This window comes from Sinocyclocheilus anshuiensis, unplaced genomic scaffold, assembly GCF_001515605.1.
Source record: "Sinocyclocheilus anshuiensis isolate Anshui unplaced genomic scaffold, SAMN03320099.WGS_v1.1 scaffold1403, whole genome shotgun sequence".
NCBI lineage: Eukaryota > Metazoa > Chordata > Actinopteri > Cypriniformes > Cyprinidae > Sinocyclocheilus > Sinocyclocheilus anshuiensis.
In genome coordinates this window covers 404,393-419,511 of record NW_015538003.1, presented here as the reverse complement: position 1 = coordinate 419,511, position 15,119 = coordinate 404,393, and the positions used below count along the sequence as shown (strand labels likewise).

The following is a 15,119-nucleotide window of genomic DNA, read 5'->3' as shown; positions in this document are numbered from 1 at the left end:
TCGGAGAGACTCAATGCTAAGTAAATAAACAACAATGTCCCCGTCTTTTACTCTCACAATGAGCTTATCATATTTGTTTGCTCCATTAGTAGGGCCCTATGATTTCCGCAATGCAGAAAACATGGATATGTGTTTATGTATATATATTCTGTTTATGTAAGCTTGATACTGTATTCTATATACAGTACCAGTCAAAAGTTTGGACACACGAATGGGAAGTGTTATAATATAGCCTACACATAAAGAATATCGGTCGATATATTGGTCTTTTTTACTCCCTAATATCGGTATCGGCCTCCAAAAAACCCATATCGGTCGGGCTCTAAACATTATATCACTTGATGAAATAGAGGGCTATACGTTTCTGGCAGCCATACGGTTATGTTTTTATTTAACAAATTTAATAGGATATTTTTACAGTGCATTATTGACTACAGCATACATCATTTGTGATTTTGGGTATGTTCCTCACACAAAGCTACCATATGACTTCAGAAGACTTGTAATATGATTTGTCTTCTTTTATGATATTTTTTGAAGCTTAACAGTATAAATGACCATTCACTTTCCTTGTAAGGAAGGATCTTAGCCATTCTCCCCAAGATCTCCTTTTGCGTTTCAGCAAATAAGTGTTTCAGAAAATAGCAAGGAGTTGAGGATGATCAAATGACGACATTTTCATTTTTGGGTGAACTATTCTATTAAAACATTTAATTATAAACTAACTGACACAAATTGATACTTATGGAAAAGTCCCACATCCAATTCATGTAACAATGACCCACAATCAGGCTAGGCTCAGAGCCACGTTCCCTTCTCCAGGCTTCTGTGTGCCTCTAGGCAGCCCAACAGACAGAAATCCTCCATCTGCCACGGGCTGCCAAGCTTTGCCCACAGGCGCTGTCCTGCTTGGCAGGGATGTAGGTGAGCCAGCAGCACTGACACACAACTACAAATCTTTCAATGCTGATGCTAACGACCACTAGTTAACAGCGGATGACAAAACAAGTGACAGGAGGACTGGACCAGACTCCTTGAAATTTCAGGTTTTTGGTCTGCTAAAATAAGATGATGTTCCTCGAATAATGAGAGTCCATGCTAATGCAGCAAGTTCCCTCTAATGAAGTCTAATCAACAGGACCAATGCAAGCCGATTCAAATTTAAATGCAAAGTACTGCGCATCCCCCACCTCCCTCTCTCTATCCTTCTCTGCAGGTCTTCAGAGTCAGGGGTGTTTCTGAATGATCCCTCTAATCTCAAACCACACTGGCTTTCATGTTTCTCGACTCTTTCGGGCCTGATAATGGATCTACCTTGACTTAAAAAGTGCCAGACTGACTACAACTCAGCAGGCCCGGTGTGGGGTCACAGTATCTACTGTTAACTTCAGCATGAACTGACGAAGCTAACCTATTAAGAAGCTAAAAGCTGGAGATGAGATGTAGAGCCCTTTCAAAGCTCTTCACTTCAGTAAGACTCAGAATTATCCAGATGACTACAGGGTTCAGAGCTCTGATCAGTCTTTTATATAAGGTGAGACAGGATGTACAGGATGTATGAAATGGCCTCCAAAATCAGTGTGAAACTTTTAACAGAGAGAATAGCTTACTCTACAAAACAAAAAACAATGCATTCTGCATGCATGCTTGCACTGGCGAGCCGTGCAGCACTGGATGATATCTCTCGTGCATACAGAGGAAATGCAGCAATATCAGTCTTCAGTCCTGGCCTAAAAATTAAACTGTGTTTGCAAGACTCAGACGTCATCACACACTACTCAAAAAAAAAACAGATGATAAGTTTAATTTCTATTAAAAGCCTTTTATCCCTTGCAGTGCCGTCAATGCTGATGCTGAATTTCTAACAGGCTTTAAAAGTTGTTAGCTTTTATTCTGAGATAAGTGCAATGCTAGAAGTGTTAAAAACCAACAGTTTTGGACATGAAGTCAAAATGCATAATGTGACTAGTCATGGTACATAAGCAAAATTTCTATTTGACGACCCTATCAAAAGTCATATGTCTGATTTAATAATGTCTACATGTGTGCACTGAAATCTTGAAATAGCATTAGGATGGTCTTCATGTAAAAAAAAAAAAAAGAAATGGCACGTACCTGGGCGAAACCACAATCTCAAAACAATTAGCATACAATTATGCAACTTCATACCCAATATCTTGGGTTTATCTAATTTTTACTAATCCATAACTTCTGATTATTTTTTCCTATTTCTCTGAAATTTAAAATACTGCAACTAGACTTTGCTCTCTTTTCTTAATGAGTGCAAAATGAGGTGAGTATTTAATAGCTAATCATGTAAAATGAAAACATACACTGATGTATAACTGTCAGTTACATAACTGAACAGAAACACTTGGTCATCAAATTTATGTTAACAATCAGTTTAATTCATAATGATTTGATAAATCAGTCTATTAATTCAATGTTTGTGATTTTTTTTGTCAATTTTTAGAAAAAAATGTTAATGGTCACTTAACTCGAGAACCTCTTGGAATTTTTCACAGACCACAATTTGACGAGAATCTGCATTACAAGAATCAGATGGTTGAATGGTTTGTTAATTTGTTTTTAAAATCACTCCTGCATTCTTTCCTATCTTAGCCACATCTCAATGCCCTCAAGTACGTCTTAATTGTCTTAAGAATGTTATGTTTGTGTACTGTAGTTACAGATTATAATTTTGTGAATTTCTGGGTTCTTTTAAGGATAGACTAAACAAGAACAAGTCAAGACACACACTCAAAGGACAATCTGCATCTGCATCACAAGACTCTTATCATGAGGTGGGAATACCATGCTGCCGCACATTTACAAAACACGCTGCAAGAGATCACACAGTGAAGTTACATACAGTGTATATGAGCCCCAGGATCTGTGTTGCACAACAACTCAGCTTTGCAAACTCTTTTGACTTTGTGGGAATATGAAAAACTAGCCTGCAGCAATTCTCCACAAATCTACAACCACATGGCACTATAGCTCAGGATGTGACACTGTGCACCAAGTGTTTCTAGAAATAACCTGCCACACTTCCGAACAGGCGACTGGCCACTTCTAGAGATATTTCTCCTGATCCACTTCATTAAGAATGACAGGGACATTATTCATCCACACAATTTGCAAAACAAATGATGCGTCCTTTAAGGCATGAAATTCGACAGTCTAAATAGTGCTGCTTTTAGAATCTTAGTGAATCTACACGGATATAAAGACAAGCCATTCTAAAAAGTATTCCTTAAAACTAACCGGTACCAGTACTTGTTACTAGAAAGTAATCCAGTTATTTATTTATTTTTTACATGTTTTAGTTTCACAAGCAGGATAACTGTTCTATTGTTACTATTTACAATTTTAACATATTTGTCACTGAATGGAAATTTTAGGTTCATATAATATCTATGCACTTCCAATTGCTGTTGCTGGTACCTATTCCAGTTTTACTAACTATTCTATAGCTTCCACTGGAACAGACACAAGTGTCTCATAAATGAATACTAGCATCTAAAACTTAAATGCAAACAAAGCTGGGACAGATTCAAGTATTAGTGCCAAATAAATAGCTACTAGTAAAATTAGGTACCAGTAGCAACTGGAAAAAGTACTTATCTGAAGTGAATAATGAACCAAAGATAATGTGGAATTTGTTACTAGAATAGTACCTGTATGTAATGAATAAGTACTAGTGACAAATTGAATTGATTAGTAGTCACTATTTTAATAAATACTGTCCTAGTAACTAAATGTATAGTTGCTAGTTAAACTAAAAAGAACAAGTCATCGGTAGGCCAGTCACGATAACAACTTTTTGTTATGCGATATATTGCCCCAGAAATAATTGCGATAAGCGATATTATTGTCATTTTAAAGAACATTTTATGCCACTGAATATATAATCATAATGTAACAGCATAATAATGCAAGAAGGCCTACACACTTCCAAATGACAACAAACATTTAATTTTTAAGAATATTTAGGTCATGGAAATTAAGTATCAAAATATTAGATACCTTAAAAAACTGAATAAATAGTAAATAAATATTTTCTAACAAAAAGTGCAAAATAACAAGTAGAAAAAAAGAAAAATGCACAAATAACTTGTATGGAGATTTTTCCATCTACAGATTTTTCCCTGACCTTCTTTTCTCTGTAAATTAAGGGTGCACACTATTGCTGAAAAACTCAGATGTCCGTATGCACAAAGGCACAGATCCCTAAACAAGACCATATCTGCAGATGAAACTTTTTTGTAGAAGCATTTTTTAAATTGGAACTAGCATGACTACACCACGTTATGTACGAGAAGCTGCAAAAGACACAGGCGCAAGTGGAATGTAAAAAACACGGTGACATTAATTTATAAGTAAATATAATTGGCAATATATTGCGTCACCAACAATTATTGAGGTCATGTACATATATTGCGCGATAAGTCGATATATTGATTATTGCGACAGGCCTAGTCATCGGTGGATTATTTACTAATACTTTAAAATAAGCATTAGGCCAAATAACATAAATGTAGATACTAGTTAGGCATGTCATATTACTGTACATACAGTTACCGAATGCAAGACCTGAAGCAAAAGATAAAATACATAGCATAAAACACATATAATTAACAAACAAATGAATCTATCCAAATTTTCAAATTCCACCTAAAAGACACAAAATCTCCATTACTTTGCCCATCATTATTCTGTCACAGCAACTTCCTTCCAGAAAGCACCGTGTCTAAAGTCTTTGTTCTAGACAGAGGGAATATATGCACTGATGGGAAACAGCACAACACATGTTGTGCGCCGCCAGCCTAAACTGAAACCGATCTGGTTCGAAATGATTAACCTTTTGCTCCACAATGCTGACACACTGAAACAGAGATGCTCCGCTGGGGAAAGCCTCATCACTGTCTGTGACACACACACGATGCGCTGCCTACTGCTGGACGCCTATTATGTTGCATTCCAGGTAAAATGTTTCAACAGCATAACCTATGACTTCATACTGTGCATAGAAACGTAAAAAAGTGTGTTACCTGGTTGTGGTTTCAGTAAAAACAACGTGGCTCATTTTTATCGAAGCTAGTACTTCCCACCGTGCCGCGTTCAATGTGTTACGGAGAGTAAGAAGATTTGAACGAATAGTTGACAGTGTTCGAAAAGCCCCACCCACCAGTGCTCCTATTGGTTCACCTTTCCCGTCACTCAAGAGTCACCGGAGCAAAACTTTGTAGGCATGGCAACTGCGTTTCCAATGCCGCTTTTCCTAGCCAATAGAATAATGGTTCAATTTCACGAGGCAACGCCTACCTGCCAAAGACAAGAGTCATTGGATAAAGTGTTTATCAAAGTAAGCCTTTACAAAAGGCGGGAACCCTTGAGTTCGATTATTGTGAGGTATGCAAATTCATTTCTTTTCCGAAATTCATAAAGACAAACCGCTGTCCAAATGTCCACAAAAATGAAGTACTCAGCACAAAAGCAAATTTGGCAAAGTGCGCATCAAATATTTTCTGATAACTGCGATTTATGCATTTGCACAGGAAAAAAAGAAATACAAATACAATAATAAAAGAGTAAAAATGTCTTTTTTTAAAAGCAGCACACAATTCCATCACACAATTATATATATCAAGTTCAGTCAATAATTGAAATGACACAATGTCACAATTAATCATAATTTGTATGTGCCAAAAATTTAAAAGCAGTTTCAATACATTGACAATTAATGGGTATTGACCATATTATTGAAGGCTCATAGTTACCCATGAGCAATGTGTGATATAAGTTAATGACAAATTTAATAATAATAAATTATTATTAATTAATACACTGACCTTAGTATGCTGATTCAGGTCATTTTACATAAATACAGCCTCTGCATGATGGCAAAACAAGACCTATTTATATTTTAAAAACCACCAAAAAACGAATTAATGTCTCAGATATGCATCACATGGCAATTTCTCAGCTTTCTTTATTAATACCAATTAGCCACACAGCAGAGTTTGCTCAAGGTCAAGGATGCACAAATTGTTACATATTTAATCAAAACACTACATAACAAATGTTATTCTACAGCAGTGTGATTCTTGGAAGCAGAAGGGGAAGATCCGCTGTGCCCCGAGGGATGTGGGAGTGGGTCAGAGAGAAGAAGGGGAAGTCAGTTCCGGAGTGGGTGTATTATAGTCTGGGTGGCTCTTGCTACGGTGAGCCGTGACATTGTCTCTCTTTTCAAAGCGCCGACCGCAAATCTCACAGGGGAACTGGTAGGTGCTCTCAGCATTATGCTTTCGCATGTGCCAATTCAGAGAGGCTTTCTGTCGACAGGTAAAGCCACACACCTCACACCTAAAAAAGAGAGATGGTGCGGGTTATATCTGGAGCTGAAAATTGTAGTAGCAAAGCCTTGAGCAATATAGTTGTTCTGTTAAATATTGATGGGATGTTCATGTAAAAATTAGTTTGGGAGTTACGCAAGCTTTGGTATAAACAAAGGGCCTAGTGCACGTGTGTGTGGTGAAACTCATACTGCAGCGGTTTCTCTCCAGTGTGTATCCTGCAGTGGATGATCAGGTTACTGCTGGTTCGGAATGCCCGGGCACAGAACTCACAGATATAGTCTCTCTGATCTCACACACACAAATAATCATAAAGAGAGAACCACAGCATGAAAAACACTAATTTACTGTACTTGTCCAGTGGTTTTGCTTGCGGAAACAGATTTTACATTGGACAACAAAATTAACAATATTCCAACAATTACAACAATATTAATAGTATTAACGTTACATTAAATAAGAAAAACTTTAACATTACATTATTATATTTTCTTGTACCTTCTATAATTGTTCATAGTTTTTGAGGAAATGTTTTGGAACAACTTTATATTAAGTGTCTCTACCTACGATGTACTAACATTTAAAATAATCATTTGATACAATGCGCTTATTTTGTAAGTACATGTTTTTATATCGTACTTATATTTTAAAATACCTTACGGTAATTACATCTGTAATTAATTTCTGTAATTACATCTAAGTACACTGTTGACCCAAGCCTATCCCTAACCTTATCCATTTTGGCACCTCTTTAATCTTCTACCAAATTAACTGAATTAAATATAAATGAATTTGTGTCAAAATACAGTAGAGTCTGATTAGATACCCAGCCTTACAACAAAAGTAAGGCAGTAAGGCAGTAACAACAAAAGACATGGGAAGTGTTTTCTTCTTTCTTTTAAAAGTTAATAACCCTTTTTTTTTCCATTCTATTATTGCATTCAGCATTGTTGTTTATCTGCAAAACAGACCTATATCCCACAAGCTGACAACCACTGGATTAGAAGAATTGAATTACCATATTCATTTTTTTTTTTTACCTGAATAGACTAATGTTGAGATACTGTCTGGACATATCAATGCATGCATATACTCATACATATAGTGCCTGTCCAGAAGTACACTGGATGATATTTATCACAAATATCATTCATATGGACTAAAAACTCACTACTATGTAACTTCTCATGCTCCTTCAGATGCTTCTTAAAGTCGAATGACTTGCTGCAGGTGGGGTGCGAGCAGATAAAGGTCTTCTGCTGGAGATGTTGGTACTTGACGTGATGCTGTGGAGAAGAACAGATTGTGAGATGCTTTTCCATAAAACCTTTTCTTATGGATCAGTGCAGAATAATGGAAATGAGAGTTCTTCTCTCTCAGAGTTGTTTTAGTCCAGTAAAGATTAATGAATGTGTCATGGACATGTCAATACTGACTCAGCACTCACATTTAGATATTGCAGACTAGAGAAAATCTTATCGCAGCCTTCAAACTCGCAAGGCAAAATGACTTTGGATGTTGATTTTCTGTAAACACAAAAGATAAGTATCATCTAAATATGACGTTAACATATGATAGATACAACAGGACATTCAAAATAAAACCATGGAAATATTAACAAATACATAAATAAATGTTCTAATATTTAAAATATACATAACTATCTATACATAAAAAACTATATAAATACAAAATACTATATAAATGTTTTTTAAACCTATAGGTTGGTTTAAAAATATATATTAAACTAATATATTTATCTTGGTCAAATTAAAAAACAAACCGTTTTCTTTTGCCACCAATCTGGGACACGTCATCTTTCAGTAACTCTGGCCTGGAGAGAAAAATGTACAGAACTTGTACAGGTTCCATTCAACTTATTGGGAATCAAAATACAGAAATATGTGCTGTTAGACAAATCACCTGATATTTTTAAAGGGTTAGTTCACCCAAAGATGAAAATTCTGTCATTAATTACTCACCCTCGTGTTGTTCGAAACCCGTAAGACCTTCGTTCATCTTCGGAACACAATTTAAGATATTTTTGATGAAATATGAGGGCTCTCTGACCCTCCCATAGACAGCAAGGTAACTACCACGTTCAAGGTCCAGAAAAGTACCAAGATGATCGACAAAGTAGTCCGTGTGACATCAGTGGTTCAACTGTAAAGTTACGAAGCTACGATAATACTTTTTTGCGCAAAGAAACCACTGATGTCACACGGACTACTTTGTCGATCATCTTGGTACTTTTCTGGACCTTGAACGTGGTAGTTACCTTGCTGTCTATGGGAGGGTCAGAGAGCCCTCATATTTCATCAAAAATATCTTAAATTGTGTTCCGAAGATGAACGAAGGTCTTACGGGTTTCGAACAACACGAGGGTGAGTAATTAATGACAGAATTTTCATTTTTGGGTGAACTAACCCTTTAAGAGTTCCTGCCTTTTTGTTGGCATTGTGTGTCTCAGGAGGATCTGCTTTACTCTGGGTCCCTCTGTTGGTTAAATTCAGCACTGCAACTTCCTCATTGCTAGGAAACAGAGAGTTAATTTAACTTATGTCTTTTTCAGTCATTAAGCGTTTCAGTACAAATGAATAGCGCACATACATATCGGTGGGACTTTGGTTTTCAATGGAAACTCTTGCAGGTCCACCTCCTGTCAGCTCATCACTGTCTGCTGGGGATCTGACAGTCAGACAAAAAATCAAAGAGACTTAAAACTGAAACAAAATATTGTAAATACAACTAAACAACCAAATATGCAAAGATAAATACCCATTATCTGAATGTAAAAAGTCAACAGCCATATCATTTCCTTCCTGTGTCCCAGGAGTCATTGTAACACCTTAACACATGGTTGTAGTTAGTCCTTGAATAACAAAAACAGCATATTTCTTTGAGAAAAATACTTTAAAACAGTCACCTGCATTCTTGTTTTCCCTAAACATTTCAGACCTTGTCTTGTGTTTCTGTTCTGTGTCATTTGTGGTAACTTCAGCATTTTCTTGTTGTTGTTGTCTGGTTTTTAATCCAGTCACCAATTCTTGTCTTTCTATGTCTGTGTCTGGCTCCTTCAGCCACCTCCTGCCTCGTTGTTTGAGTCTCTTTGGGCTAAATGCAGTTCTATCACCTTGATTTTTCAATGTCATTACCTTCTTAAGAGGAGACCACAAAAAATGATGTCCATTTTCGCAGGTGTATTTAAGACACACGTCCACCTCAGATGAGTCTTTGGACTCAGTTTCTCTTGTCCCTGCTACATGAGAGCTCTGATCTCGCTCTGTTGTTTTTTTGACAGTGCCAGAATGCAGGACAGGGGGAAGAGGGCACGTCTGTCCATGGTTGTGGACCAACAGGATGAGTTCCTGCAAAGACTCCTTGGTAGTTGACAAAGTGCTTGTCTCTCCTTTCCCATCACCTAAAGAAGCCCAATGTATAACCAGAGTAGACATTTAACATATATATAAACTCCCTTAATGTAATACATTTTTCCGAAAACAATATCTTAAGTAATTTTCCTTCTTAAATAAATGCATTTTGATTTAGGAATTTTCAAATATATGTAAGACAAAAAGACAAAAACACTAAGAAAGAACATTTTGCATTTTTTGAATGTTTAACAACACAAAATATGTTTTATTTAGTTATGAAGAAATCATAGAGGTTAATATACTTGATAAATGATAAAGTATTATAGAATCAATTATGTCAGACTTGTCTTTTTGTTGGTGTGCTATGCCTTTAAGGAGGGAATCTGGGGTTTACCTGAGCACTTGATACAAACTCTTGAAGCATAGCTGCAAAACATAAAGCAAATGTCATTGTCAGTTATACCACATTTTATCTGTAATGCGTCACACACCACTAAAAGACCTGGCTGTTAGCCAAACCTCAATATGTTTAGAACTCCATAAACCACAAGTTCATCTGTGCTTTTCTGCCTATAATTTATTTTAAGCTCACTCATAATTCCTGCCTTTTCCCTGTATGATTTGGAGTTGGATCAGAACAACTGGAAAAAATCTGAGTCTCATCTTCAAAGCCAGAATCAACAACTGCAGATGCAATTCAACAGGAATTCTAGAGCGCGCATCCAGCGAACTGTCATCTAGTGGGTCTAAGGGTAACTGTATCTCTCTGCAGAACAGGATGACTGTATTATATACCTCTCCAGCAGATGCTGAGCGAGCTCTGAGTGAAGAGAGAAGCCCAGTTTCTCTTTGAGCTGACCCCAGCTCTGCAGACATGAGCCCAGCCGCACGCGAGACTTACTCCTGCGGGCATCTAGCTCCCTTCGCCGCTGACTGCGCTGAGTGTCTTTAGAGGATGACATTACACTGCCACTCAAACGACACTGAAGATGGAGAGAGAAATCAGGTGAAGATGATGAGAGGTTTGTGTGTCCGTTGCTGTAGTACAAATGTGGACTGAAATCATCAGACAGATGAATTGTTTAATAAATGGCAATCATTGGTTTCCAAAATGTCACATTTGCAAAAGGTATTGTAAGAGCACTGTAATGGTTTTAATTACAGTTACAGCACAACTGCATAAATAAAGGGCTATCATACTAATTTATTCATATTAATCCATTATGACTACTGTATTATGACTATTATGGCTGTATTATACTCATTATGACTAATACATTTAATCCATATAATTTAGACATAGTTTTCTGTATTTTTTTCATAGAAAATGAATAGAATATAAAACGGTTCATATAAAATCTAATTGATATTGAGTCGAGGTTGACTATTATGTTCTGAAACATTAAATGTTTTGTTGGAAAACACAAACACACATTTAAAAATTTTCAGGCTATATTTTGCACTCTGTTCATGGAAAGTGCCACCAGCAGCTGCTCTCGCGCCTCAATTTATGTATGTGCATTATATGTCTTAAGCTGACAACTTGTAAGTAGCAGGAAAGAAACCACTGACATACCTTAAATAAGACCCTGAGCGATCGTGTTTGCGGGGCCCACTTGCTCAAACTGTTGCCCTTTTAAGGAGGACCCGCTCAGTCGATCAACTCAGTCTATCGCTAAAGTCGGTATAAAAAGCATTAAAAATATCTCGCGTTGAAAAAGATGCTACACAGAAAATTATGAATATTGGCTTAATTCATCTTCTCAGTGCGATTATGTGAAATATGTCATCACTTCCAGAGTATTATGTCAAGCGAGCTGCAGAAACAGAAAGCAAATCGGAAGTTTCCTGTCCCAGAAGTCTTCGCGACACAGCTAGGATCTATGGGATATGTAGTCCGAAAACAAACATATCTGCTATATTATCATTTTATATGATAATTCAGTGTTTTAAGCATTAAAAGGCTTGATCTACGTCATTTCTAAGAAGTATAACTGTGCAAACAAAATAACAGAATTTATTAATATGCACATTATTGTTTACATTTCTTAAGCAAACTACCTTAATACACTGTGTGTCATGATTTCAATAGCCTATACTTTACACATTTAACATTTTCAATAATTTTCTGAAATATAGACTAAGTACACTTGGTTTTGTAATACCACTACATTTATTACTACTACAACTAGGCTAATAATAGTAATAAAATTAAAGTATTTGAATAAATGGGTACACACTCTCATCTCATTTCTATAATAGGGCCCACACAGCCACTAAAAACATTCAAAGTTCCTGTTAGCAAACGGTAGCAAAAATGCAACAGGGTGAAAGACATGAGATAAGGAGTGTAACGACGAGAACTCAAAAAGGAAGCAACATCAGTTTGACATGTGAGACTGGGCTCAACCCACAGCTGCATGCATCAGATCACCCTACCACACATCACAAGAAACACACAACGCACACTGCTTACCTCTCATCTCACAGCCCAGACCACAATGGACGAACTCGGTGAGTTGTTCAACTATATGTCTATTCTATATGTCATTCTAACAATAAAGTCTTAATCAGTGTAAACATATTTGTAATCCAAAGACTGAGATGATTATCTTTATTTTCTATCATTTTACTACAATTCTCTGGTAGTCTCATTTAGACTGTGACCTATAAATGCAAGGAGGTATTTGTGGTATGAGAATTTTTCTGTGACTGTTTCAATGGTTTACTCATATTGGACTAAAACACTCATCAGCATGCCACACATTTCAATGCGACCAGTGCATTATCAGTGAAAAGCTGTGACATTTTAGAAAATAGACAAAACACATGAATGAATTGACACTGATGCTGCTGAACCAAACAACAGCATCAGTGTCTGACAGCACACAGTCCCTGAAGATGTAACAGGTTTGAATACAGGTTTATACCCAAGCCGTTCTAAGAGAGAGTTTGAAGTGTTGTCATCCAATATACAGTATATATACACACATATATATATTATACATTTTTTTTGCTGGTAGCACTTTGGTATACTAAGGATTTATTTTTCTTCTCTGCATGTGAAAAGTAATGACTCCTGTCACTCTTAAGAATAAATTGATGTTCTTGTGAAGGATTTTTTATAAGCTCCCATTTTTCTTGGTATTTTGACAGAAGTGAGTCAGATAACCCATGTCTATATTTCTATATTTCTATGTCAGCAAAAAAGCGTGGCAAAAGTTTGAAATTCATGTGTTTGTTATTTTATGTTCTGCATCCGTTGCGATGACAGCGACGTGCCTTTTCACTTCCTCAGGAAATGACACGGATTGCTAACGTACAGTGGCTTTCCTTTAGTTCAATCATAACCATGATTACTTCAGTGCAGTATTTATTTATTTTTGGTCAGTGTATGTGTCAAAGTTTGTGTTCAGTGTTCACTGATTTCAGTGCAGGTGTTTCACATGTGTGAATTTGATATTGCAGACATGCTTTTAGAGGAGTTGGCTCAGAACTCCACCCAGACTTCAACTGTTCCTGCACCCATTCCACCCAAAACTCTCCAACTGGGAGCCTCGGTTAAAAGTAACAACACAACTCAGCTTGAACAAGTAATTACATTTCAGGCCAATTCATTTTCAAATTGAATTTAAAGAAGAATTTGAAAAGCATTAAAATTTCGAAAACTTTCAAAAACAGTTTGGGGCTGGTAAGATTAGTCTCTTATGCTCATATTATTACAATTTTATATAACTCTTTGAATATATTTGAATATATTTTGAAGTATAAGTTATTCTTGTGACAACAAAGCTGAATTTTCAGCAGTCTTTACTCCAGTCTTCAGTGTCACATGATCCTTCAGAAATCATTCTAAAACGCTGATTTGTTGCTCAAGAATCTGATTATCATCAATGCTGAAAACAGTTGTGCTGCCTCATATTTTTGTGGAAACCATGATGCATTTTTTCCATGATTCTTTGATGAATCGAAGGTTCAAAAGAAGTATTTATTTGATATAAATATAAATAATTTTTTAACATTATTTTGCTGTCACTTTGTATCAATCTAATGCATCCTTGATATGCATTAAAATATGAACTTCTTTAAAAAATAACATCTTACCGACCCCAAACTTTGAACTATTAAATATCTACAGTATTTAGTCCCAAACTGAGCCATTCTTATGTCTTTCTCCTCCCATTGCAGACTGAATCCTCTAGATTTGTTGCTGGTCCAGGAAAGACATGTAATCCCTACAGGTATACCCACCTCCCTCCAAAATCTGGAGTAGAAAGAGCCTGTCCATTGACGTATCTTATTTATAAAATACCTTTTGGCATACATGGTGTCCTTGGAGGTTCAGCAGTTCAATAAGAAGAAGAATCTTTTTCTAGTGTGGTTCCAGTCCCCGTGGAGGCCGGAGTGATGAGTCCCGGCACAGCTACACGAGAGCTCGACTCCATCATGAATGAGCTGCTAGGGCTAGGCCTGGAGGTGAGCGAAACATGCATCAGCTGCTGTATGTTAAATCACTATTGCACATTATGAGTATCACCAGCAGAGGGCAGTATAAGCATATAAAGGTTCCTAATTTATGCCCCCTTGTCAATTACTGAAAGAAAAGTCATTAAAATTGTCCAAAAATGCTTTATTTTGTATAGGTTTCAGAACCCACATCAAACCCACCTCCAATGGCGCACAAGTCAATGAAAGACAAAAAACCTGAGGAAACTAAAGAAAGTGATAGTGGAAAGCAAAAAGAGGCTAAGAAACCACAGCATCCTCCTCTGTCAGAGAAAGTATCCAAGAATGTGGATGCTATAGATGACTTGCTGGGCTCTCTCAGCTCAGACATGGAGAAAATGGGGGTCCGGACAGCTGCCAAAGGCCACTGTGCTTCTTGTGGCAAGTGTATAGCTGGGAAGGTACTACCAAGAGGCAGACAACAAATCTGCAAATTACTAATCAGCTTTCTGTACTAACAAACATGTCATCCTGTATTCCAAACTGCAGATGATCACAGCTTTGGGTCAGGTGTGGCATCCAGAACACTTTGTGTGCACGGCATGCAGGGAGGAACTGGGCACATGTGGCTTCTTTGAGAGAGACGGCAAGCCGTACTGTGAGAAAGACTACCAGAACCTCTTCTCCCCTCGCTGCGGTTACTGCAAGGGTCCTATTACTCAGGTGACCTGCCATATCAGTCTCTATTTACAGTAACGGAAGTAATTGTGAATTATAACAAATTCTTATAGTAAACATTATAGTAAACCAAATTATTATGAATTATTATAATATTATAAGTAAACAAAATGAAGTAATAACCTAAATGTTTATATATATATGTGTGTGTGTGAGTGTGTGTGTGTGTGAGTGTGTGTGTGTGTGTGTGTGTGTGTGTATA

General features: G+C 36.8%; 3 protein-coding genes across 7 annotated transcripts in view; 1 reads left to right on the top strand and 2 right to left on the bottom strand.

Moving 5' to 3' along the window:
• Positions 1-5,126, bottom strand: part of fcho1 (FCH and mu domain containing endocytic adaptor 1) — a 63,719-nt gene extending 58,593 nt beyond the window's left edge. For both annotated transcript variants that reach the window (XM_016471359.1, XM_016471367.1), the window contains exon 1: positions 5,055-5,126. The gene's annotated coding sequence lies outside the window, so the exon portion shown is untranslated. The remainder of the gene's footprint in view (positions 1-5,054) is intronic.
• A 587-nt stretch (positions 5,127-5,713) lies between these two features.
• On the bottom strand, positions 5,714-14,098 carry LOC107676681 (zinc finger protein 692-like). 4 transcript variants are annotated; one of them, XM_016471320.1, is made up of 12 exons: positions 14,046-14,098; positions 10,529-10,716; positions 10,128-10,159; positions 9,286-9,780; positions 9,138-9,207; positions 8,970-9,047; positions 8,787-8,891; positions 8,143-8,193; positions 7,807-7,885; positions 7,531-7,645; positions 6,551-6,650; positions 5,714-6,369 (listed from the first exon to the last, which is right to left on the bottom strand). In XM_016471320.1, the coding sequence occupies exons 2-12, from the start codon at positions 10,693-10,695 to the stop codon at positions 6,162-6,164; spliced, it is 1,500 nt and encodes a 499-aa protein (XP_016326806.1). In that variant the 5' UTR covers positions 10,696-10,716; positions 14,046-14,098; the 3' UTR covers positions 5,714-6,161. The 4 variants fall into 4 exon arrangements, with proteins under 4 accessions (XP_016326806.1, XP_016326797.1, XP_016326816.1 ...); XM_016471311.1 differs by lacking the exon at positions 14,046-14,098 and adding an exon at positions 11,310-11,577; XM_016471330.1 differs by lacking the exons at positions 6,551-6,650; positions 14,046-14,098 and adding an exon at positions 11,310-11,577 and having other exon boundaries at positions 6,247-6,369.
• Positions 12,167-15,119, top strand: part of lpxn (leupaxin) — a 4,639-nt gene continuing 1,686 nt past the window's right edge. The window contains exons 1-6 of the mRNA XM_016471348.1: positions 12,167-12,247; positions 13,202-13,326; positions 13,922-13,974; positions 14,110-14,209; positions 14,377-14,640; positions 14,729-14,902. Coding sequence (XP_016326834.1) covers positions 12,235-12,247; positions 13,202-13,326; positions 13,922-13,974; positions 14,110-14,209; positions 14,377-14,640; positions 14,729-14,902 — 729 coding nt within the window. The 5' untranslated portion in view covers positions 12,167-12,234. The remainder of the gene's footprint in view (positions 12,248-13,201; positions 13,327-13,921; positions 13,975-14,109; positions 14,210-14,376; positions 14,641-14,728; positions 14,903-15,119) is intronic.

Excerpts from the sequence above, each read along its gene's own strand:
- LOC107676681 (XM_016471320.1), bottom strand. The coding sequence starts at position 10,695 with ATGTCATCCTCTAAAGACACTCAGCGCAGTCAGCGGCGAAGGGAGCTA. Across the intron at positions 9,208-9,285 it reads TAGGGAAAACAAGAATGCAG|GTGTTACAATGACTCCTGGG; the intron begins GTGACTGTTTTA and ends CCATGTGTTAAG. Across the intron at positions 6,651-7,530 it reads GCATGAGAAGTTACATAGTA|ATCAGAGAGACTATATCTGT; the intron begins GTGAGTTTTTAG and ends TGTGTGTGTGAG.